This window comes from Hippocampus zosterae, chromosome 14 (genome assembly GCF_025434085.1).
Source record: "Hippocampus zosterae strain Florida chromosome 14, ASM2543408v3, whole genome shotgun sequence".
In the NCBI taxonomy this organism is placed as follows: Eukaryota; Metazoa; Chordata; class Actinopteri; order Syngnathiformes; family Syngnathidae; genus Hippocampus; species Hippocampus zosterae.
Genome location: NC_067464.1, coordinates 2,151,632 through 2,175,600, shown reverse-complemented (window position 1 = coordinate 2,175,600; position 23,969 = coordinate 2,151,632). Strand labels below are relative to the sequence as shown.

Here is a 23,969-nt window from a genome sequence, read left to right as displayed (position 1 = left end):
TTGCTGCCGTGCTTTGCCCCCGTCTGTGCAAGTTTGCATCGGGCGTCTGTCGAGTATACGTGGTTCGAAGTTGATGGTAACCGCAAAAAATCTGTGGGGCGACTTGACTTTTAAAAGCCTTTGAAATGGTTCAAACAGCCACTTAATACCAAAATGGCAGACTTTCGGAGTCTTTTCCCGGATGAAATCGTCAGATTTTTTTTTTTTTTTTTTTGGTGGGTTGTACGCTTGAAAGACATGCCTGCCAAATTTCATAATGCTGAGTGAAGCAGGGCTCGGGGGCTTAATTGTCAACTCGCCTTGCTGTCACATCTCCAAATATACCGCCCCCCCCAAAAAAAAAATCCTCAAATAACTGCTCCAAACCAAAATTGTCCTTCCAATTATTGCTTCTTGAGATTTTTTTTTTTGGTGGCTCTACTCAAAAGACATACCAACTGGTCCTTGAGGGCCTAAATGGCCACTCTTAGGGGGGGGGGGGGGGGGGGGGGGGAAATGTTTCCTTACCAAAAAAAAAAAGCAGCACAGCCAACCAGGAGACGGTCCACCTGTTTACATATGCAGGCCTCTCAGACAGATGTTGAATAATTCATCCCCGCGGGCGGACGACATGCGGCTGTATTTGGGTTACGCTTCTGCTGTGTGTGTGCGCGCCTTTTATCCCCACCAAAAATCCGAGGCTACTTTTCAAGAAGTAGGGCACCAAGTAGTCACAATGGAAGTGTCGTCTTGCTTTTTACGATCTTCTCAGCGGGCGCAGTCTCCATATCGCCAGGATATTTTCTGTCAATCACTCACGATGAAATCGTCCGCGCTCAAAATTCGGGGAAAAAAAAGCACCCGTGTTTGTTGTAGTTGTCATAAGACCACGGTTGTTATAGTTGATGAAAACGATCACAAATACTAAAAACTGGGGAAAAAAATGTCAATGAAATAAAATGACCTGGTGGTCCAGTGGTTAGCGCTTTGATGTCACAGTGCAAAGGTTGTGGGTTCGATGCCGGCTTCGGCCTTCCTGTGTGGAGTTTGCGTGTTCTCCCAGTGCCTGCGTGGATTTTGTCCGGGTATTCCGGTTTCCTCCTCCATTCCAAAATCATATGTGGCAGGTTAATGGATCACTCGAAATTGTCGGTAGGTGTGAGTGTGAGCGCGGATGGTTGTTCGTCTCTGTGTGCCCTGCGATTTTGGCTGACAACCGGTTCAGGGTGTCCCCCGCCTACTGCCCGAAAACAGCTGGGAGGGGCTCCAGCACACTCCGCGACCCTTGTGAGGATAAAGCGGATCGTAAAATGAATGGATGGATGGAAATAACATGAAAATGATTTTTAAAATAAATACACAAACTGTAATTATCGTGAAAATGTCCTTAGTTTTTCGTCTCTGTCAAATATTATACACGAGCTTCCCGGATTTATCTGAAATGTATTTCTTTCAGAAATTTACAGAAGAAAGGTCAACTAGTTGTTTGAGAATTGTTGTGTACTTTAGGCCTTAATAATAGGGGCTTTTTTTTTTTTTCAAAAATCTTGCGGTAAACACAAACTCCATATATTAAAAAAAAAAAACTAATACTAAAACAATTTTTTTTTAATTTAGCATTTTTGAAACAAATGTGCCTTACAACCGAATTAAAAGTAACTGAAATTAAAAAAAAATTTTTTTTTGATTGTTATTTGTACTAAATACTAAAACATTTTTTTAATTTAGCATTTTTGAAACAAATGTGCCTTAAAACCGAATTAAAAGTAACTGAAATTTTAAAAAAATATTTTTTTTGCTTGTTTTTTGTACTAAATACTAAAACAATTTTTTAAAATTTAGCATTTTTTGAAACAAATGTGCCTTAAAACCAAATTAAAAGTAACTGAAATTAAAAAATATATATATTGTTTTTTGTACTAAATACCAAAACATTTTTTTTAATTTAGCATTTTTGAAACAAATGTGCCTTAAAACCGAATTAAAAGTAACTGAAATTTTAAAAAAAAATTGTTTTTTGTACTAAATACCAAAACAATTCTTTTAATTTAGCATTTTTGAAACAAGTGTGCCTTAAAACCGAATTAAAAGTAACTGAAATTTCAAAAAAATATTTTTTTTGCTTGTTTTTTGTACTAAATACTAAAACAATTTTTTAAAATTTAGCATTTTTTGAAACAAATGTGCCTTAAAACCGAATTAAAAGTAACTGAAATTTTAAAAAATATTTTTTTTGCTTGTTTTTTGTACTAAATACTAAAACAATTTTTTAAAATTTAGCATTTTTTGAAACAAATGTGCCTTAAAACCAAATTAAAAGTAACTGAAATTAAAAAATATATATATTGTTTTTTGTACTAAATACCAAAACATTTTTTTTAATTTAGCATTTTTGAAACAAATGTGCCTTAAAACCGAATTAAAAGTAACTGAAATTTTAAAAAAAAATTGTTTTTTGTACTAAATACCAAAACAATTCTTTTAATTTAGCATTTTTGAAACAAGTGTGCCTTAAAACCGAATTAAAAGTAACTGAAATTTCAAAAAAAAATTTTTTTTTTGCTTGTTTTTTGTACCGCAGAAAGTAAATTTAAGATCTGCTTTTTTTTGGTCGGATTTTGTTGATTCGTCCACCTTCTCATTGTTAAGACATATTTTGAACAGCAGTAATTATGCTCGCTCTCAACTTCTTGTCTCTAAAATATTTTTAGCCGCCTAAAGGTCGAGGGGGGGGGGGGAGTAAAAAAAACGTAGCTACAACTCAGCCTCAACCAGCTCATTTCAAATAAAACGGAACTTGAGCTTCACTCAGCATGAGTTTGGCACAGGGTTGTGCCAAACACAGCAACACGACATATGATGGAAAGTTTGATTGTACATAATCGTTGCCTTAATTGTCCCCCAATTCTGGACTGACCCATAAAAGTGACAAAGAGCTCGAAGCAGGGCCGTATATCACCTGACTGGCGACGAGGTGTTTTGGTCGGCGAACCCCCCCCCCCCCCCCCCCCTTCCCGCCGCCCTCCCAATGTCTGGTGCTTTTATGGCGCCGCGCGTTTTTACACCCGGCTGCATGCGCCGCCCTTTTTGGGCCCCCACTTGGACAGCGCGGGCCGCGCTCCATCCATGCGTCAGGCGCCACCGCTTTCCCTCCTCGCCATCCATCTTCGCCTCAGCTTTCAAACGGGTTGAACTTTACGGCGAGCTTTAAATGCGTCTTAAAAACGCTTTTGGGGTGTGGGGAGTGGCGCCGGAGGCACTGGACGGTTGAATCTTGTTCTCTGGACACACAGCATTCGGTACACGTCTGCTTTCCAGTCGCCCCATCGAAGCCCAAAGTCAAACAAAACATGTGCGGAGTATTCCGGAGGATTCACATGTGGAGGGCCGGCGGCTTTAAGTGCCTCCGACTACCAGGTTTAAATCCAAACACGCTCGTTCCTGGTCGCCTCAGGAAAATTGGCATTTTCTCCCCCCATGCCTGCGTGGGTTTTCTCCGGGTGCTCCGGTTTCCTCCCACATTCCAAAAATATGCGTGGCAGGCTGATTGAACACTCCAAATTGTCCATCGGTGTGAGTGTGAGCATGGATGGTTGATCGTATCTGTGTGCTCTGCGATTGGCCGGCAACCGGTTCAGGGGTGTCCCCCGCCTGCTGCCCGAAGACGACTGGGATAGGCTCCAGCACGCCCCTTGTGAGGATAAAGCGGAGCAGAAAATGGATGGATGTGTTCGCATAGTCTTAAAATACAATATTCTGTCAGCCTTGAAAGAGGAGTCAGGGGAGTTCCTCAGGGCTCCAAACTGCTCCCCTTCTGGTAAATCAAGGCACCTCGCAGCCACACCCATCCTGATGTTGCAGTAACCTCAATTTACGGTTCTGTAGTAATAACCCCCATATCCTTTCCAAACACTCATACTGCAAAATGTTGTTGTTTTTTTTTTGGGGGGGGGGGGTGCTCATTAAACACATGCAGCTGCACCTAATGTGTCCCAGCGTGCAGTGTAGCCAGCCAGCCGTGAGGGGGCGTGACGCAGACAAATAGGGACACGCGGTAAGGAGGAGGAGAGAAAAAGACGTGGGGGGTGGGGTGGGGGCGGGGGCGTGGACGTTGAGGTGGAAGGCGAGAGCGAAAGCCTCACACTCACGCGGAGAGGGAGAAGTGGAAGGCTGCGTGGCGCGGGAAGCGTTTTTGGGACGTGGTGGATTTGTACGCGCGTGGGCAGGATGCGTCGAGTTGGGACGCACATTGGCTGGATGTACCGCAGCACGCTTTGGTCGGCGTGCACCTGAAACGCCGTCGTTGCCGGAGCTCGATTCCAAAAGAATCACAACATCAGCCTTCGCCTGTTTTTTTTTTTTTTTTTTACCGCGTGATGCCGGGAGAAAAGTTTGGAGAGGAGACGCAGACGAAACCCCCCCCCACACACGGCAATACCAGCAAGCAGCAGACCCCCGCCCCCCCAACCCCAACAGTGTGAGTACCCCACGCACTTCTTCCTCCTGCTCCTTCCTTCCACTTTTTTTTCAGCGAGACCGTCTCAACTTTCCAGGATGACTTGAGGAGTCGTCGCTGAGGAGCAGCCAAGACGACTCGAGAGAGCGAGAGGCAAAAACAAAAGAAAAACAAAACAAAACAAAAAAACGGCTCCAGGAGAGAACGCCAACCTTCACGATGGCGGTCAAGTGCCGAGCGATGGAGGTGCTGATCCTGGCCGCGCTCTCGTGGATGTGCGTGTGGACCGAGGAGAAGATCATCTTTGACAGGCACTCCGTCTACTGGAACAGCTCCAACCCCAAGTGAGTGCGGCGGGGTGTGCGCATGCGCGGGCTTAATTACGACGCCCAAATTGTTGTTCGGTTTTTTTTTTTTAAAGTCAAGTCTCCGAAACATGATCAGGGTTTTATATAGAATTTTACCATCACAAAAACGAAATTGAAAATCTATCTAAGCTCAGCACGTTTCTGACACATAATTTGAAGATTGAATGGTGTCCAATCTGCAGTATGGGGGCCCTTATGTGGACCATTATTTTCTCTGTTCATGACATAAAAAAATAATAAAAATAAATTATTATAATATATAATTTATAATAATAAAAAATAAAAATAAATTATTATAATATATATAATATAATATATAATATATACATTATAATAATAAAAAAAATAATTAGAATGAAAAATTATTCCCAAACAAATCCCCTAACTGATATTGCATTTAATTTTCCAAAACGTACTAAAACAAACTAGAATGGCAGCAGAAGCGTCCTCCGTTTTCGTCTCTGGCAATTACTTTTACGCGTGATCCTTTGAAGTTGATTTGGAATGTAATTTTAGGTGGTTGTTGTTTTTTCAGAAGGACCTTTGAACAGTCGACTGTAGTCCTGTTAATGTGTGTCATTCAAAAGCAATGTCATCTATTAGCAGCCCCCCACCCCCCAAAAAAAATCCCGCCAGCAGATAACTTTGCTTGTAGATGATGAGATTGCGCGTTTGGTTTCCTGTTCGTTAATTTTTATCACGAGCGTAACAGTGTCACTTTAGCAGTATGTAGTCTGCCGAATTGCTCGGCATTTTTCCATGTAAAAACAACGCTACAAACTGACAAATGCACCCCCCCCCCACACACACACACACACAAACACACACATGCACAGAGTGAGCTTGCAGTTGCATCTGTGACTACATCACTTCTCCACTGAAGCCATCTCAAATATTTAACAGGCCATGGGTGGAACATTTTCTTCCTTTCTTGCTCTCTGTCTCCCTCTTTTCCTCTCTGTGCCCTTTCACACTCTCCTCTTTTTTTTTTTTTTCTGTGCGCGCGCACATAACGCAAACATCAGCGGCTATGTTTAAACTATATGCACGGTTGCCGGGGGCGATGTGATTCCATCAGGGAATGGCCTTTGTAGGGGGGGCAGGGTTGGTGTGTGTGTGTGTGTGTGGGGGGGGGGGGTAATGTTGGAGAGAGAAAGGGAGAGTGGAGTGGGTGGGTGGGGGGGGGCATATCAAAAATGCATTGCAATGAATCAGGACTGTGACGCTGGTGAACTTGCTCCCCCCTTGTTTGGACCTGCTCTGTGTTCATTGAGGACATTTGTTAGATGTACAAGGCTATTTATGCACAGTAAAGCCAAGATATGGACCCCCCCCCCCCCCCATCTCAGCATACTGTATGTCACTCGCACATTCTTGTTGATGTTGCTGTGCAGGGCTCAAACGTATTCTGGCGCAATGGAAAATTCTGTTTCGATATACAGCATCTGTGATGTATTATAAAAATTACATTATTCCCCCCCCTACCGCCTCCGCCTCCCCATTAAAGGTTAAGTAAAAAAAAAAAAAAAGCAAATATCATAAGGGGATTTAGCGATTGCAATCCACCAAAATGGCAAAGCTATGCAAAAACAGACACATTTGTCCCGTTGAAATACATTGGGAACGCATTCAAAAAAAAATGGAACGGAATCAAAAAATATCACCAGTTACATTTCTCAAAAATTTGCCTCTGCAGTCTTAATAATTAATTTCCTAATAATGAAATAAATACGGCAACGCTACACGTTTGCACCATTGAAAAACCGTTTCAAATGCTGTTTTTTTTTTAATCCTAGATTTTAAAGGGAACAAATATGTTTAGTCTGTAAAGAGAACAAAATAATATTTCTGAAGAATTTTACAAATTAAACAAAATGGCCGAGCTATGGAATAACTGTCATGTTTGTCCCATTGAAAACCAATGCAAAAGCTTTTTTTTTTTTTAATCCAATTTTTGTGACTAGAAATTTTTGAATAAAAATATGTTAAAAATAGTACAGGAGGGATGAAATTTTTCCGAATTTTCAAAATTGTTAATCAATCAAATAAAATCACAAAGCCATGCAAAAAGAATGAAGTCATTTGTCTCAATGCTAAATGCTAATGCTAATGCAGAAATGCTAATAGCAGCCGCCTGTTTCTGTGCTGCGATGTCATCCCATTCAGACCCAGTCGAAAACCTCGGCTACTTTCTTGCAATGTCGTCTCGTTCAAATAAATGCGGGAGCTTCGCTTTGTTCCGCCGCGATATTGAATGCCTCGGAAATTCTTTTGTAGCCTTTCCCTAGCTGCTACCTTTTGAACAAAGGGGAGCCCTCTGATGCCGCCGAAGCTCTCTCTGTGGCCCGTGGCCCGCGCTGTAAGATGTGACAACAAAGAAATGTCAGGAAAATCCTACTAGAACAGCTGAACTTGATTCCGGGTTATCGTGAGGCCGCAGTTGTGCACTGAGTCACATTTAACCGGGATTCTGCTTTTTTGACTCCTAGCCAGTTATGATCGCGGTTGTTTGTTTGGACTTTTTTTTTTGGATTTCCTGTCCAGGTTGTAAGCCACATCAAGGCAAATCGATTTTATTGATATGGCACATTTCTTCCACAAGGCTTTGCTTTGAAAAGCGGGCTTTGCTAATCTGCTCCCGCAGACCTTGTAGCGCTGCTGGGTTCTTTATATTCAATTTAGCGTATCTTGAATATCTTCAGGACTCAAAACCGTATCGTGATTTATAGACCACGAGCAAAATTTTAAATATCAAATCGATTCCACAGCTGACTGGGAACAACCAGCGTCAAAAAGCCTTCAGCCAAATCAATGGCGGCGGCAACAAGTTTCAACAACTTCTTCATTTGGATTTCACCTTTTGCTCGGGTCAAACAATTCAAAGCACTCGCGAGCACAATTTCGTCCATGCAGCTCTTGTGATGTCATACATGAGGAACCGGGAAAGGGAGGCGGGGGGGAGGGGGGTACGTATACGATGTCATCATCATCATCATCATCATCATCATCATCATCATCATCATCATCATCACAATGTAGCACAACAACACAGTTGAGCCGTATTGGAGCATGTGGGGGTGAAACACACATACACACAATAGAGGTTGCCAGATGTAGGTCACACACACACACAGACACACACACATAAATACACACACATACACAATTCTATGCGCTGTCCATTCAGGTTCCACTTTCTTACTGGTACACACACACACACACACACACTGTCCCATATTTTAAAAAAAAAGAAGAAGCTTGCAGGTTATGCGGCTTTGTTCAGCCTGAGGAGCTAATGTGCTCACAGAAATGGCTACTTTTACACACACACACACACACACACACACACAAATGCACGCATGCATGCGGCTAGCTCATTGGTCCAGAAGCAGCATCTCTTCTAATCCCACACTTTCTATCTCATAACCCCCCCACATTCCCCCCCGGTGCGTTTTTGTTCCCCGCTCGCATCTATTCTCGAGCGTCTTTGAGGAAGAGCGCCCCGTCGTTCCACAGGCCGCAGCTCGGGATACACACACGCGGAGGTTTGTTTACTAACCTGCAGAGAGTACGAGGTGATTATGAGATGGCAGAGCTTTAAAAAAAATAATTTAAAAAAATCGCCCCCCCCCCCTCTTTCTCTTTGCGGTTCGCTATTTACAAATTCGTTTACAGTATTATTCAATGAGAGCTATTGTAAAACTGTCTGGGAGGAAAATTGTAACTGGTGTCAAGGAAGTACGCACGAAATATTTCTTCCATTGAATCATGATATTGCTTTATTTTTCCGTGAAACAATTGCGAAAATATTTCCTCTGAGCTCCCCCGCCCTCGGAACGGAGCTCCGGGCCTACCAGTACTGAATCATCAACTGATATCAAGGTCACTTTTTATTTTTTAGGCAGCAGTTAAAAGTGCGACGAGAGCTCACCCTCCCCTCCCTGCCACCCCCCCCCACCCCTTGTCATCACCCTTATCGGATCGTTGCACCTCCCCGGAGAGACAAGTGCACAGAATGAGAAACGTGCCCCACAAGTGTCTGCTTAGTATTTTGGCAGCTATCTGCAACGCGATGTGAAATGTTTATTTAACACCCCACTCCCACACCCCCCGCCGCCAAAAATGGGATTATTGATCCCGGCTGGCGAAAGATGCCGCGGCGCCATCTCATGAGTTGAGGTCATGAAGTAAAGAGGGGAAACAAAGCCGCTTGAAAGATGGAGGAATGTTGGAATTCCTGCTCCGTCCGTTTTGATCATTTTCGGGCTGTGCTGAAGATGGTGACGCCTCGGTACTCTAATGCAGGAAGTCTCAGACTTTTTTTTTTTGCATGCAGAGACATTTTGCAAGGACCACCCCACCCCATCTAAAATCCTACCGGCAATGAACCATTTTCGAGAACATTACAATAATGCAAGGATTTTTTTTTTATGGTGGGGGGGTGTAAAAAAAGTTGTATTTTATGAGGATAGTCCTTTTCTTTTAACTGCCCCATTTTATTTTGTTATTTTTTTATTTAATAGGAGCCAAAAAAACAATTTTGCCTAATTTTATTTTGTTATTTCTTTATTTAATAGGAGAAAAAAAAACAATTTTGCCCAATTTAATTTTATTTCTTTATTTAATAGGAGAAAAAAAACAATTTTGCCCAATTTAATTTTATTTCTTTATTTAATAGGAGCCAAAAAAAACAATTTTGCCCAATTTTATTTTGTTATTTCTTTATTTAATAGGAGCAACAAAAAAAATTGCCCAATTTTATTTTGTTATTTCTTTATTTAATAGGAACAAAAAAAAACAATTTTTCCCAATTTTATTTTATTTCTTTATTTAATAGGAGACAAAAAACAATTTTGCCCAATTTTATTTTGTTATTTCTTTATTTAATAAGAGCCAAAAAAACAATTCTGCCCAATTTTATTTTGTTATTTCTTTATTTAATAGGAGACAAAAAATTGCCCAATTTTATTGTATTTCTTTATTTAATTGTAGCCAAAAAAACGATTTTGCCCAATTTTATTTTATTTCTTTATTTAATAGGAGCAAAAAAAACAATTTTGCCCAATTTTATTTTATTTCTTTATTTAATAGGAGAAAAAAAAAAACAATTTTCCCCAATTTTATTTTGTTATTTCTGTATTTAATAGGAGCAAAAAAAACTATTTTGTCAATTGTCGTAATCTTACAAAAATCATGTCAGAAAATTATTATTATTATTATTTTGGAGTTTCGACCAGACACCAATTTGTTTTATTGGTGCACCTGTTGTCCCCATCTGGAGATTTTCACTTTAAAAAAAAACCCACAAAAAAAACGATACATGATAATAAATGGCTGCAAATAATTTTGCAGACCCCAGTTTGACAACCCCGCCTCCAATGGCACTGCAGCCGCTCGTTCTTCAATGGCATAATAACGCACACAAAACTGTCTGCCTCGGCCCCCCCAGAGACCACAAGACATACGCGAGGGAGGACTTCGCAGGATTAGTGCCCATCATATGAAAGACACAAGTTGCAGCGGGTGGAAGGCAAATGAAGCGGAAACGGGTGGGAAGGAAGGCGAGACAGACCATGTGCGGCGGGAAAGCGCTTAAAAGCGCACGGTCGGACGCTCCCAGCAGGGGTGCGTGAAAGGCCAGGTATTAGGCTGGAAAGACTTTTGAGCGGCTGAGGTCTGGAATGAGAAATTTGGAAAGTGGCGAAGGCGCCCGGTTTGACGGGCAAGCGGAAGCCGTTTTGTCTTCGTCTGCGGAACGCTTTAAGAACCATTTTTAAAAGTCTCTTCCTTGGCTTCGAAAAAATTTGAAAAGCCGACCCATCGTTGACAAATTCCAAAACGTTTTAGGCCCAGAACACATCTGTGATATGTTCGGAGAATATAAGCCGTGCAGGGCTCTCAAATCCAAGGTCAACTAGGCCAGATCAAGGTCAAGACTAAACACGGTGAGGCAGCATTTGGCTGTTATGCTGCGAGAAAGCGCAACAAACTGCCAGCGCAGAGTCACCAAATGTCGACACAAAAAAAAATATTTTCTCCGCGTGAAACTTGACTGTTGCTCGCTTTTTAACCTCATTATTTTACGTGATGCCATTGTGATTTTTGCGGTGTCGTGATCATCTTTTATTTCTCTTCCTGGAATGCTTTTCATGTTTTCTGCAAAGCCACTTTCACTTGTCTTGTGTATGAATTGTGATCACTTGCCTGGGAAACGTAACGCATTCGTTTTGGAGTCACGTGCTAGCAAAGCGTTAGCGGTGTCACCGCCGCTAACTTTCAACGAACGAATTCACAAGCGACACTTTTTTTTTTCAAGCAATACTTAAAAATCATACCCATCACGCGTGCCACGCCCTGCTAATTTCCATGTGCATTATCAACAATTCCACACACTATTTGGCAAGCAAACTGACCCCGAAAATATTATTTCCTCCACTCCTGGCGGCCATGCAAATGTCACCCGCGTGCAGTCGGTTTCTCATCCAAAGGATCCCCCGGCGGGTTTTCTTCCCTGCTGTTGGGAGTCAAACAAAAGCCATTTGCATTGTAATCCATTGGATGAGGCAGGCCCGAAGTGTGCGACTCTCCGCCAGTCACGGCGACGCCCCGCTACTCGGGTCTGATCCGGAACAGGGCCACTATGAAACTGATTTGTATTCTATGCTAATGATGCTAATGAGGCGGGATCAACATATGTTCGGTCTTATTGCTCTCTGAGGTGTCCATATGTACAGTCAGCAACCTTCTGGTTGGCTGCTTGTGTAATTATGTCCCCCCCCCCTCCGGCCGCCGGATTAATCCTCACCTCTGGTTTAATACCGAGCTTAATATGAACACCACTTGGAGGCGAGTTGTTTTTTTTTTTTATCAGTCAAAGCAGCAGTCATCGCATTGTTAGGAGAGTTCCAGTCTTCCATGTGCATGTCAAATGATAGCAAAATACAACCGGTGCAGCAAATCCCTAAAATTGCAAAAATCATGATTAGCCAAGCTAATCAATCAACAGCTATCGTCGAATCTGGTCAGTCAATGAAGCACCTTGAGTGACGGATAAAAACAAAATATATGTCCGAGCCCTTGTTGGGCTCCCCGGATGCCAAGAAGCATTTTCCAAAGCAAGTATTTTTCTTGACGACTCGGAACATTTTACTACGCTCTCGCCTTGAACTAACATTGGCGCGTAGCCGAACGCGTCTGTTTTTTTTTGCCTCGGAGGACTTTGTTTCCAGGTCGATGATGGGACAGAATCTTAATTTGTGCCGTGCTCTCTGAGCGGCCGACCCCAAAATAGGACTTAAAACGGTTACGTGTCTTATTATTACTATTATCAAAACCTGACGTGCGGTTCAAAAAAAATAAAAATCGGGGTCAGATTTGGAATCGGAGCAAATAAATGAATATTGGATTGTCTTTAACGCGAGTACCCGGAGAAGTCAAGTGGAGCGGAGCGTAAATTTGAGACGATCAAGTTCAAGTCGTACACTTTTGTCGATTGAAGTCAAACTCGAGTGAATGTGACTCGATTCTCGTGACGTCACACTCCTTGCGTCCCAAAGCGAACTTTTTCCTGTCTGCTCATGTCGAATTCTGTCAGGTCACTTGAGCGCACAAGCTGAACCCAGCCTTGACTTGCTGTTGTGTTTTGATGCGTTATATAAAAAGGACGGATTTGAATAATAGATGAAATGTTGTTGAGGGGCGGGGCATTAAAAAAAAAAGATATCAAAATAAAAGGAATGTGTGATGTTTAAAAACTCATGTTGGGCCAAGAATTCTCTAAACCGCACTGGTATTCCCATGCGGCCCCCCTCCCCCCCGACGCATCACACATTCCCTTTGATGAAGATCGAGGTTAACTTTTTTCCACGCCGACTTTCTGTTCTCTCCCTCTTCGCTCTCTCCCCTGCATTGTAATCCCGAAACATTCGCCGGGGCTGTAACCATGCCGCCGATGTTTATGAAGATGACGATGATAAGCGGAATGAAAACGGAGCTGATTAAAATGTTGATGAGGGGAACAAACAGGGTGACGCTTGTGATGCTCGCCGATCACGTTGGCAACAAGTCGGTTGCGTCGTTATAAAATTATCCACAGCTAAACGATGATATGTTGCTTTGATATGCAGACACTTGAAACGGAATACCACTTCGTCTTCGATTCATGTGTCACTACTTGAGTGCTCCAAAAGGTGGCGCTGGAAAAAATAAATCCACGGTTATTGCTATGAGCCCCAATATCGACATTTTTCATCGATGGCGGTAGTGTGACGGTTGAGTTTGTTGACGCATGCAAAACACATGCACCGCAAATCAACGTTCCCCATTAAAGTGAATGGAAATGCAATTAATCCGTTCCAGCTCTCCCGAAAAAACACCCTCAAAATTTTGTTTTGTATTCAAACTATATAAAATAGGTATTTATACTATATATATATATATATATAGGAGGCCTGGTAGTCCAGTGGTTAGCACGTCGGCTTCACAGTGCAGAGGTACCGGGTTCGATTCCAGCTCCGGCCTCCCTGTGTGGAGTTTGCATGTTCTCCCCGGGCCTGCGTGGGTTTTCTCCGGGTGCTCCGGTTTCCTCCCACATTCCAAAAACATGCGTGGCAGGCTGATTGAACACTCTAAATTGTCCCTAAGTTTGAGTGTGAGTGCAAATGGTTGTTTGTTTCTGTGTGCCCTGCGATTGGCTGGCAACCGGTTCAGGGTGTCCCCCGCCTACTGCCCGGAGACAGCTGGGATAGGTTCCAGCACCCCCCGCGACCCTAGTGAGGATCAAGCGGCTCGGAAGAAGAATCAATGAATGAATATATATATATATATATATATATATATATAAAATCCGACTTTTAGAATTTTATTTAGCCAAATGTCGCGTCAGCCTGCAATAATCCAGCCCGAAATATAAATTCCACCTTGCCAAAATAAAACCTCTCCTCTCACATGAACAGTTTGAGAACGTAATTCATGCCTTTGTCACATCCCGGCTTGATTACTGCAATGCCCTTTACTTTGGAGTCAGCCAGTCCTCCATTAAGCGTCTCCAGTTGGTCCAGAATGCCGCTGCTCGCCTCTTGACTGGTACTCGTAAGAGGGAGCACATCACTCCTACTCTGGCATCCCTTCACTGGCTCCCCATTCATTTTAGAATTATTTTCTATGAGCTCATCCGCCCCTACACACCTGCCCGGCGCCTCAGGTCTTTGGACCAGTCTTTGTTAGAAGTACCAAGAACTAAACTGAGGCTCAGAGGGGATCGAGCCTTTTCTGTTGCTGGTCCATCTCTGGAATGACCTCCCACTGAACATTCGGCAAGCCTCCTCAAAACTCACTTGTCTTCTTTGGCATTCGACTCAGCATGACTTTGATTTGTTCTTGATTTTACTGTTTGGTGCTTTCTACCGCCTTTATTACCGATTTGTCTTACTGTTTATTGTGCATGTTAAATCGCTCCATGGACTTCCCACTGAACATTCGGCAAGCCTCCTCAAAACTCACTTGTATTCTTTGTTATTCGACTCAGCATGACTTAGATTTGTTCTTGATTTTACTGCTTGGTGCTTTCTACCGCCTTTATTACCGATTTGTCTTACTGTTTATTGTATATGTTAAATCGCTCCATGTACAGCACTTTGTATGCAGCGATGGCTGTTTGAAAGTGCTCGAGAAATACTCTTGTAAATTTCCCCAGTGTGGGACGAATAAAGGATATCTTATCTTATCTTGACTTGACTATTTGGAAAGATTTTAACTTAAATTAATCCTACAACTAAAAGCAACCCACCCCCCTCCCAAAAAAGACATTGTACTCTGTTACAGTGATGCGTCCATAGTTGAGAGATGACAACTTTGGATAGCCACGCTAAAATGACATTAAAGACAATTGGATTCCACATTTTCACACGATTGAAAAGGCCAGGAGAATGGGCGGGGGCACGCTATTAAAGATTCTCTCCGCCTCACCACCTCCCCGCGGAAGAAGGCAAAGAGTGAAGATGTGAGAACATTATTAGTTTTTTGGCAGCTTCCAATGGGAATAGAAAATGAGATTCTTTGCTGATGAGATTGCTCCAGTCTTTGAGGTGTCACCCGGCTACTCCCTTTAAGATCCTCACGATTATTTGTGGTTCGGCCTTCACAATTGTTCCTATTTTTTTGTCTGTCCTTCATTATTTGTAAAATTCATAATAATAATAATCATCATCATGATTTTTTTTAAAAAGTCCCTTTTTGCTGTTTTTGTGCTCAGAGCAGAGCAATTACATGATTGCTTTGGTGCCCCCTTGTGGCATCTTGGTCCCAGGCACCTTTTGAAGTGAGTTTCGGACTTTCATTCAGACAAAAGTAGGTCTTAGCTGCCGTGTTTTGGCATCTACAATGGCAATACGAGTGACCCGATTTAGTCGTTTATTTTATTTATTTATTTTTGCGAGAGACGAGCTGTTCTGGCTGGCGAGCAAAAGTTGATGTTGACAGTCAAGTCAACTTCACCACCAGCAGCAGTTTGACAACTCGTCAAGAGCTTTTCAAGATGGAGGCTTCGCGCCGTTGGTTGGCAATCACAAGAAGTCAAACTAAGATTGAAACGGAGAATAACGCGTTGATTTTACCCAACCGCCATGAACTTTGTTTTACAGCTCACTTCCTTAGCATTAGCTAACACATATTTCAAAATATCATCGAAGGGCTCACAAAACTAGCATACTGTAGGAACAGATAGCTTAACAATACTCACGGGCATACATTCTTGATCCTCATGTTACTGTGGTTTACTAAGAATGGAAAGACTTCAAGTACAGTGGACTTTAAAAAATATATATATAGCGTACCGTTTTAAAAATCGGATTCTTCAGTCAGAAATGGTGCGACAGCATTTGATTATCAGATTGTTCTTTTGGCGACCCTTTTTTTTTTAGACAGCAAAATGCTTCAAACCTTGCTTATCTCGACTACATTTGATGTTTTTCAAGTGGTGGTGCCTTGATAAGGTCACATTGTCGCCGTTGACATTTTCCGAGAAGAACGTTCCAAAAGTGCTTCCAAAACACAAGTGGGGCGGATAGCTCCGTGAGTTTCGCAGTTGAGGGGGTGTGTGGGTGAGGAAGTGGGGGTTAGGTGAGCTCACCGTGACGAGATGGCGGCGGGCTCGACGGGGGGCCGTCGGTGCTCGCTGCAAGCGCCGTCGTCGTCGGGAGCGCTGCTTGCATACTCGGCGTTTGATCAACTTCAAACGGGCCCGCGCTTCCTCCCTTCCTTTTGCGGAGTCGTGTTTTCATCTGTGGGCGCCCACGTGTGTGTATATGTGTGTGTGTGTGAGTGCGTTTGCTGACAAAAGCGTTACGGGTGTTTTTGTTTGTGTAAAATGGGTCAAACCCGAACAAGCTCACGAGCTGCGCCGCTCACTTGACTCCAGCGAATGAGTCGCGGAGGCTGGAGAGAGGCTCGCCCTCGTCATTCAGCATTTGAATCATCTTGATTGCCCAGCTATGTAAAAAAAACAAAAACATGTCTTCGGTAATATGAGCTAGCTACGCTAGTAGTGCGGTAACCAGCAAGTATGACAAAGTGTTTACGTCGTGCTAGCGTACCATTTGTGCAGTAGTACCGACCAATGAATTAGTTCTGCAGCACCTGCGTGAAAGAAGGTACTGGAGCAGGTGGTGACCAGGATGTGGAGGGTCTGAGAGAATTTTGCCTGCCCTTGTTTTAGCTAACGGTAACGGCAGTCACGGCTCGCCTGTTCTGTGGGTTTGTCCGCGCGATGTTCTTCTCGGTGACCAAATGATTGCGGAATCTCAACATTATTTATTGCAAACGACAATTTGACATTTCGGTACAGATTTTAGCGAGGATCATGCAAGTTGACACACTGGCGGGTAACATAAAATGGCGCGGCAGGCCGGATGTTGGCCAGCGGGCTTTGTGTTTGACATCGGGTTGTCAATGGCACCTATTGAGATTATCGACGGATTACTGTGGTTCTGTACATCGTACAACAACGGGAGGATGTCGTTCGCCGCTTATTGATTAAAACTCCAGAGAGACTGTCCAGCAATATCCTGAGAATATGAATTCATGTCTCTGTGCATCATCATCGCCTTTCCTTTCTACTTTTGCACCTTCTTATCTTTTTTTTTTGGGGGGGGGGGGGGGGTTGATGTGGTCTGCACTCACGGGCCTTTGGAGATCTGCCGCTCCAGAGAGCTCATTAATTCCAAGAACGCAGACGAGTCGCCGGGAACGATGTAGTTAGAACGCAAAGAAAAAAAATGATCCAATCCAGCTCCCACACCCCCCCCCTCCCCCACACACCCCGCCGCCTGTTCACGCGTGTTATAGATGACCGCGACTTTCATTTCCTTGCTTCTTCCGTCCGTCGCATGAAGGAGAATTGCGACGCGTGTTTGTCACTGTGCATGTCAGCAAAGATGTGTGTGGCCGGGAATCAAAAGAAAACTACCGGTACGAAAAGTCATTTCTGATGTAACGACGGCGTCGAAACAAACTCACCGGCCTTCCTTTTTTTTTGTCTCCCGGGTAGACGCGATGAGATTGTGCAATGGCTTGACTTTGGATTTTATGAGAATTTTTTTTGGTGGGTCAAACTGTTGGCATGCCCACCAAGTCACTGGAAGACCAAAACGAGGCTAAAATGTCCACTTTGCAGCAAAATGGCAGACTTCCCTTCGAGCATGAATTTGATATTTTGTTGGTCTACGCATGATAGATATGCCTACCAAATTTCATGCGACTGAACTTTGAACCATCATTTTTTTGGTGGGTCAAACTGTTGGCATGCCCACCAAGTCACTGGAAGACCAAAACTAGGCTAAAATGTCCACTTTGCAGCAAAATGGCAGACTTCTTTTCGAGCATGAATTTGATATTTTGTTGGTCTACGCATGATAGATATGCCTACCAAATTTCATGCGACGGAACTGTGAACCATAATTTTTTTGGTGCGTCAAACTGTTGGCATGCCCACCAAGTCACTGGAAGACCAAAACGAGGCTAAAATGTCCACTTTGCAGCGAAATGGCAGACTTCCTTTCGAGCATGAATTTGATATTTTGTTGGTCTATGCATGATAGATATGCCTACCAAATTTCATGCGACTGGACTTTGAACCATAATGGCATACTTCCTGTATCTTTTTGGTCTTTCAGACTTTTTTTTTTTGTAGGTCTACTCATGATTAACGTGCCCACCTAATTTCATTTTGCTAAGTGAAGTGCGCTTTTTGAAGCTGACGTTTCAAAAACCAAAACGGGCTCGTCGCGGCCATTAATTTTTTTTGAACCGCCAAAGTGTCTTTCCGTGTCGGGTACTCAATTTCAAGGAGCTGATGAAACATTTGCGCAAAACGGGGAACGTCTCGCTTTGTCAGTCCAGATGCCACAAAATGATACGCGCGGCTCTCGTCTCGTGATGCGAGAGAATCCCCCAAGCGTCTGAAGGAAACGCTCTTGAAGTTTGCTTTCTTCTTTTTTTTTTTATTTTGAGAGCCGAAAGGGGGCGGGCGGGCGGGGGGGGGGGGGGGGTGTACACCACGGAAGGGTGCTACTGATAGCAAAAAGATATTTGGCCATGGGGGAAAAAATAAAATTTGCCATTGCCATTTTTGCCTGTTGGGAGCCCCCCCCCCCAAAAAAAAAAAACTCAGAGCAACAATTTGACTTTGGAGCAGACGACCGATTCTTTTCAGGCTCAAAAGTGCAGTTTTATCCTGCAACAAACCGTTTCTCTTTCCGTCGCGTCCCCTATGGGCAAAAATATCCGAGCGAAAAACGTTAGCATGAAACTTACATGATGAAAGTTACATCTTGCATAACATGGAAGCATCAGTCCTTATCATCCCTGATAGGGGGGTGGGGTGGAGGCGGTGGGGGGGGGGGGGGGGGGGGGATTTAGGACAAACGGGAGGTGGCTCTGCGACCTTGACGAACAGTTCCACCTTGAAAAGTTCTACTGTCACGTCACGAGCGGGGCCGTCCCCCGATGACAGTGACGGACAGGAAGGAACAACCCAGTGGTTGAAATGTTGCTCTCACACACACACACACACACACACACACACTTATAGGTAGGCCCAAACTTTTTTTTTTGAATCGCGAACCCAATGAACAGCCCTGCAAAGATGTTGCTTAGAGCCCTTCCAGCCTCTTGGCTCACAATTGTAGTGTTGAGATGACGGACAGCTCATGACTCCGCCCCCCTCTGGTCGCAATAACATGTGATGTGTCCGGATTGCATTATCTGATGCTCTTCTTCTTCCTCCTCCTTCACGGAGCTGCTTCGCGCCCATCGCCTCTTCTCCTCGCCTAATGCAGAGAGACAGGGAGGATGTATAATTCATAGACCCCCTCTGCCAGTGCGCTCTGTGTGTGTGTGTGTGTGTGTGTGCATGGCTCGTCGGGCCTGAAAGACAAACCTGGGCGAGAGTAGGGGGGCGCATAGCACAAGTCGTGTTTGTTTGTTTGTTTGTTTGTTTGTGCTACTGGTGTGTAGGCGTGGGAATGCTCCTCGCCGTATACGTCGGATGACGTCGCCGGTGGCTAAAACGGAGCGAGTGTGGGTTAAACGTGTGTTTAGTCGCGCTTTCATCCGCTAGTGCGATGCGCGCGTGAGTGTGCGTGAGTGTGCGTGTTTGCGCGCGCGCGTCTCGGCCTACGAAACTATCAACGAAGGCCAGCTAGCAATTTGGTTTTGTGCTTTGTTTGCTTTTGTCTGTCACCGAAGGGGACCAGAACAGAGGAACCAGTGTGATGCTTACCATAGAACAGTAATTGAAAATGATTTGAAATGAACCTTGGTAATCGGAAACACAGCTATTTACACACTACACATGTCCGTGTGGGGCGGCCCGGTAGTCCAGTGGTTAGCACGTCGGCTTCACAGTGCAGAGGTACCGGGTTCGATTCCAGCTCCGGCCTCCCTGTGTGGAGTTTGCATGTTCTCTCCGGGCCTGCGTGGGTTTTCTCCGGGTGCTCCGGTTTCCTCCCACATTCCAAAAATATGCATGGCAGGCTGATTGAACACTCTACATTGCCCCCTAGCTGTGAGTGTGAGTGCGAATGGTTGTTCGTCTCTGTGTGCCCTGCGATTGGCTGGCAACCGATTCAGGGTCCCCCGCCTACTGCCCGAAGACAGCTGGGATAGGCTCCAGCACCCCCCGCGACCCTAGTGAGGATCAAGCGGTTAGGAAGATGAATGAATGAATGAATGAATGAATGAATGAACATGTCCGTGTGTGTGTGTGTGTGTGTGCAAGGGAGTGGGGGGGGGGGGGGGGTTAAGTTGCAGGGTATGGAGAAGATAAAATAAGAAAATAAGTCAAAAAATGAAAAAAAATGGGCAAGGAGACATGACTCAAATGCTGTGATGAAGACTAAGACCGTTTAGCATCAGTGATCTGTCGCGTATGATTGTTTGAAATTTGGTGGCACTGGCTCAGAAACCTGCAAGAGGAGTTTGTTTCTAAAGTACTCCTGAATTCAGCCAAAATCATCCGAAAAATGGCAGCTTCAAACGAAAATGGCCGACTTCCCGTGTCTTTTTTTGGTATGGCTTGTTGACGTTTTTTTTTTTTGTGGATCCACTTGGGATTGATTGACACACGCACCAAATATCATGTTGCAAAGTGACACTGGACTTGAGGCCCACCACAAAAAAATTTCTTTTCAGGCATGGCTTGTTGAGACTTTTTTTCCTGGATCTCAATTGTGAGCGTCACATCTACCAAATATCATGTTGCCATGCGACATTGACATCTGGGCTAAATTTCCAAAACGCGTAAAGATCTAAAATTGACTCTCGTGATGCTTTTTTTTTGAACACTCGCTGCTTAATGTGAAATGGTACTTGTACGTGCAGAGCAGTGAAATGCAAAGGACGTGTAAAGCTATTGAGAAAAGAAAAAAAAATGGCACTAAAAGCGAGGGTCGCGCTTGTCTCAAGAAGTACGCTAGCAGGCAGGAAAGGCTAAAGGCATGAGCTGAGGAGAGAACATGCAGGGACAAAAGGATGAAGGGGGGGGGGGCGGGGGGGGTGGGGCTCTTTTGCTACGAATGGATGAGTGAACATCAAGAGCAGTCAGTTCATGTGAGTCCACGTCGGGAGGAGAGAGCAGCACTACATGCCGCACTTTATCCGCTCGCCCCCGTTTTACTTCCTTCAATATGGTTAGAGCTACGAGTCGGCTGCCTACTTATGTGATACATCGGGAGGGGGGGGGTGGGTGGGGGGCGGCGGTGATTTGATACTAAAGAGAGAACCCGGGATTGCTACTTTTAATAGACACAGTCAGGACTTTTTGCGTTCGCCTTGGATGTTGCGAGTCCCACTTTGCCCCACTGTCGTGTGGTGTTCCACAGGGTTCAATTTTAGGGCTCCTGCTGTTTTTCTTTTTTTTTTTTTTTGCTGCCCCTGGGTTCCATCTCCAGAATGCATAGTATTTTCTTTCACTGCTCTACGGATGACAGTCAGATCTATGTCCTGACCAGCAAAAAGGATGCTTTCTCCTTCCTTGTCTGGGGGGGACATCAAAGCCACCAAAAACAAAAGCGACGGTGTTTTGGTCCCAGTGGCCCTCGCACATCTCACACTATTGACTTTTGAAGAAGACAAACAATTGATCTTGCACTTTTTCCTGAATTGAATTTAAAAGAAATAAATAAATCAAGCGGTTAAATAACTCAATCGTCACTCTGGATATACTTGACATACATATTTGATATTTTGGGGAAAGCGCTCAAGCTTATCTGCAATGCAGCAAGGTTAGCTAGCTCAAACCCCCACACCGCCTGATCCTGTAAAGCATGCGCGCAAGCTCTCCTGTCGACGCCTCTCCTTCAAACCCCTCACCGAGAGGAGATGGGGTGTTGATTCGGGGGTGGCGATGTGCTCGCAGATGAATGGCGGGGAGGCGACGACAAGGGGAAGAAGGCAAATCCGTGCCTCGCTCTGCTGGGAGTGTTCCTCTAGACCTTGAAGTCGGCGTCTTCTGGCGCAACAGCTGTCAAGCACCTCAGGACCCTGAAGAGAGCGTCCTGACTCTTTGTTAGCGCTCCACATTTCGTTCTATGATGCTGAACAACTTCAATTTATTAGAGGGGAGGCCTTGTAAGTGCAACTTTATTTTGCATTTCGCTCCAACAGATGTCATGTCGCAGTGTTTGCATCATCCGGTTAAAGTGAACGTCTCCCTTATAATAAACGGCCCCCACGATTACAACTAGAATAAAAAAACTGATTGCATCTAATGACACCCTGCAGATTCTTTAAAGGATGGCGTCATCCATTCATTCATTCATTCATCTTCCGAGCCGCTTGATCCTCACTAGGGTCGCGGGGGGTGCTGGAGCCTATCCCAGCTGTCTTCGGGCAGTAGGCGGGGGACACCCTGAATCGGTTGCCAGCCAATCGCAGGGCACACATAGACGAACAACCATCCACACTCACACTCACACCTAGGGACAATTTTTAGAGCGTCCAATCAGCCTGCCATGCATGTTTTTGGAATGTGGGAGGAAACCGGAGCACCCGGAGAAAACCCACGCAGGCCCGGGGAGAACATGCAAACTCCACACAGGGAGGCCGGAGCTGGAATCGAACCCGGTACCTCTGCACTGTGAAGCCGACGTGCTAACCACTGGACTACCGGGCCGCCTGGCGTCATCCACTTCAGACAAATAAATGTCTTCCCTTAGCCATCAGGAAAAAACAAAAATGTACAGTTTCTCTCATGGATGCCGAGTATTATTGATTCGCGGCAACTGTCATTCGTTGAAGAAAAATAAACACCTATAGATAAATAGAATATCAAAGATAATTCCTTAAAATGTTTTTTTTTTTTTACAGAATAGCTCAATGGAAACCTCTGCCAAAAGATTGTGTGTGTGTGTGTTGTGCTTTGCTTTGCTTTGTTTGGCTGTCACTTTGAGTCTCATTAGACACGCTTTAAGCTAAATCAATACACAATACACACGTCCGCACATGGCCCAGGCAGCCCGAAGGAATCAGTCTTCGGCAGTGTCCAATTCTTTTAGACGATGGAGCCGTTTCAAAGTTGTGTGCGTTTTGCTTTGGGGAGTGAAAAAAGACATATAATGAGGTGGTGCAGTTAACGAATGCTGTTGCTTATTCGTCGATAAAAGCCTTTTACTTCGGCTGGTGCGTGTGCGTGTGTGAACACATCTCTCCAGTCGTCAATTTCAGGACGAGGGCCCCACTTTTATTTTGTCAGCATTTCAAAATTCTTCCCATACGAAATAATTTCGAATGAAACTACCCCAGCGTCGTCATTTTTTAAAAAAAATGTTATTAACAAACGTGTATAAAAACAAGTGAAATGTAAAAACAAAATATTCTACCGTGGGGACGGTAGAATGATCTAAAACAGGTGTCAAACACAAGGCCCCGGGGGACCAGATCTGGCCCGCCACCTCATTTTATGTGGCCCACGAAAGCAGATCAAACATGTCAGCTTCCATGATCCTTTCTAAAATGTCGACCCAAAATTTTTCATTCTCATATGTAATAAATAAAAAACATATTCTAAGCATTTTCATGTTTCCAAACCCCTCATGATAGTAACTTCAACAACAGTTAAATCAACAGTTATTCTTGATTTCTTTATATGGATTCAGTCATAAGGGCCCTCCAAATCTAAAACATGCTGGGTGGCGGTCCTCAGGGATCCTGTTTGGACACCATTGGCTTGTAAAGAAAAGCAAATGACATTAGCACTTCATAAAAAGAGACTTTTGAAAGTGTAGTGTGACTATTGCAGATATTTTTTTTTCCCGTTTTTATTGTCTTATTTATTTTTCTTCCATTTTCAGGTCACCACTCTTATTATACATACAGCGTTTATATTCTTCAGAACTGGAATGCATCCATGTGTCTTTGCTAGTGCCGTGTAGCATACCTATGAAGGGTTCATTCATTTTGAATGTGCTCTAAGCTAAGCTAAGGCCAGTTGACCCGTGTTGCCAGCTAACGCGATCCATTAAAAAAAAAAAAAAACGCATTTATGGTGTGCAAAAAAAACAAAGTTACGCAAGACATGCTAGTTTCAAACCGCTGTGTGTGCGTGGAATGCAATGCACCAGCAGCGCTTGACTGCTAAAGAGCTGGAAAGCCTTAAATCAATACGGCTAATG

At 44.0% G+C, this 23,969-nt stretch overlaps 3 protein-coding genes and 1 long non-coding RNA gene across 20 annotated transcripts in view; 3 read left to right on the top strand and 1 right to left on the bottom strand.

Annotated features, from left to right (window-relative positions):
- LOC127614350 (uncharacterized) overlaps nucleotides 1–23,969 on the bottom strand; it is a 130,023-nt gene that overhangs the window by 33,642 nt on the left and 72,412 nt on the right. The window lies entirely within an intron of this gene.
- Nucleotides 1–23,969, top strand: part of ptbp1a (polypyrimidine tract binding protein 1a) — a 76,022-nt gene that overhangs the window by 17,238 nt on the left and 34,815 nt on the right. The gene's annotated exons all lie outside the window — the stretch shown is intronic.
- The window catches only part of palm1b (paralemmin 1b), an 84,316-nt gene that overhangs the window by 39,886 nt on the left and 20,461 nt on the right, over nucleotides 1–23,969 (top strand). The window lies entirely within an intron of this gene.
- Nucleotides 4,461–23,969, top strand: part of efna2a (ephrin-A2a) — a 120,926-nt gene continuing 101,417 nt past the window's right edge. Inside the window, exon 1 of the mRNA XM_052085608.1 lies at nucleotides 4,461–4,779. Coding sequence (XP_051941568.1) covers nucleotides 4,655–4,779 — 125 coding nt within the window. The 5' untranslated portion in view covers nucleotides 4,461–4,654. The remainder of the gene's footprint in view (nucleotides 4,780–23,969) is intronic.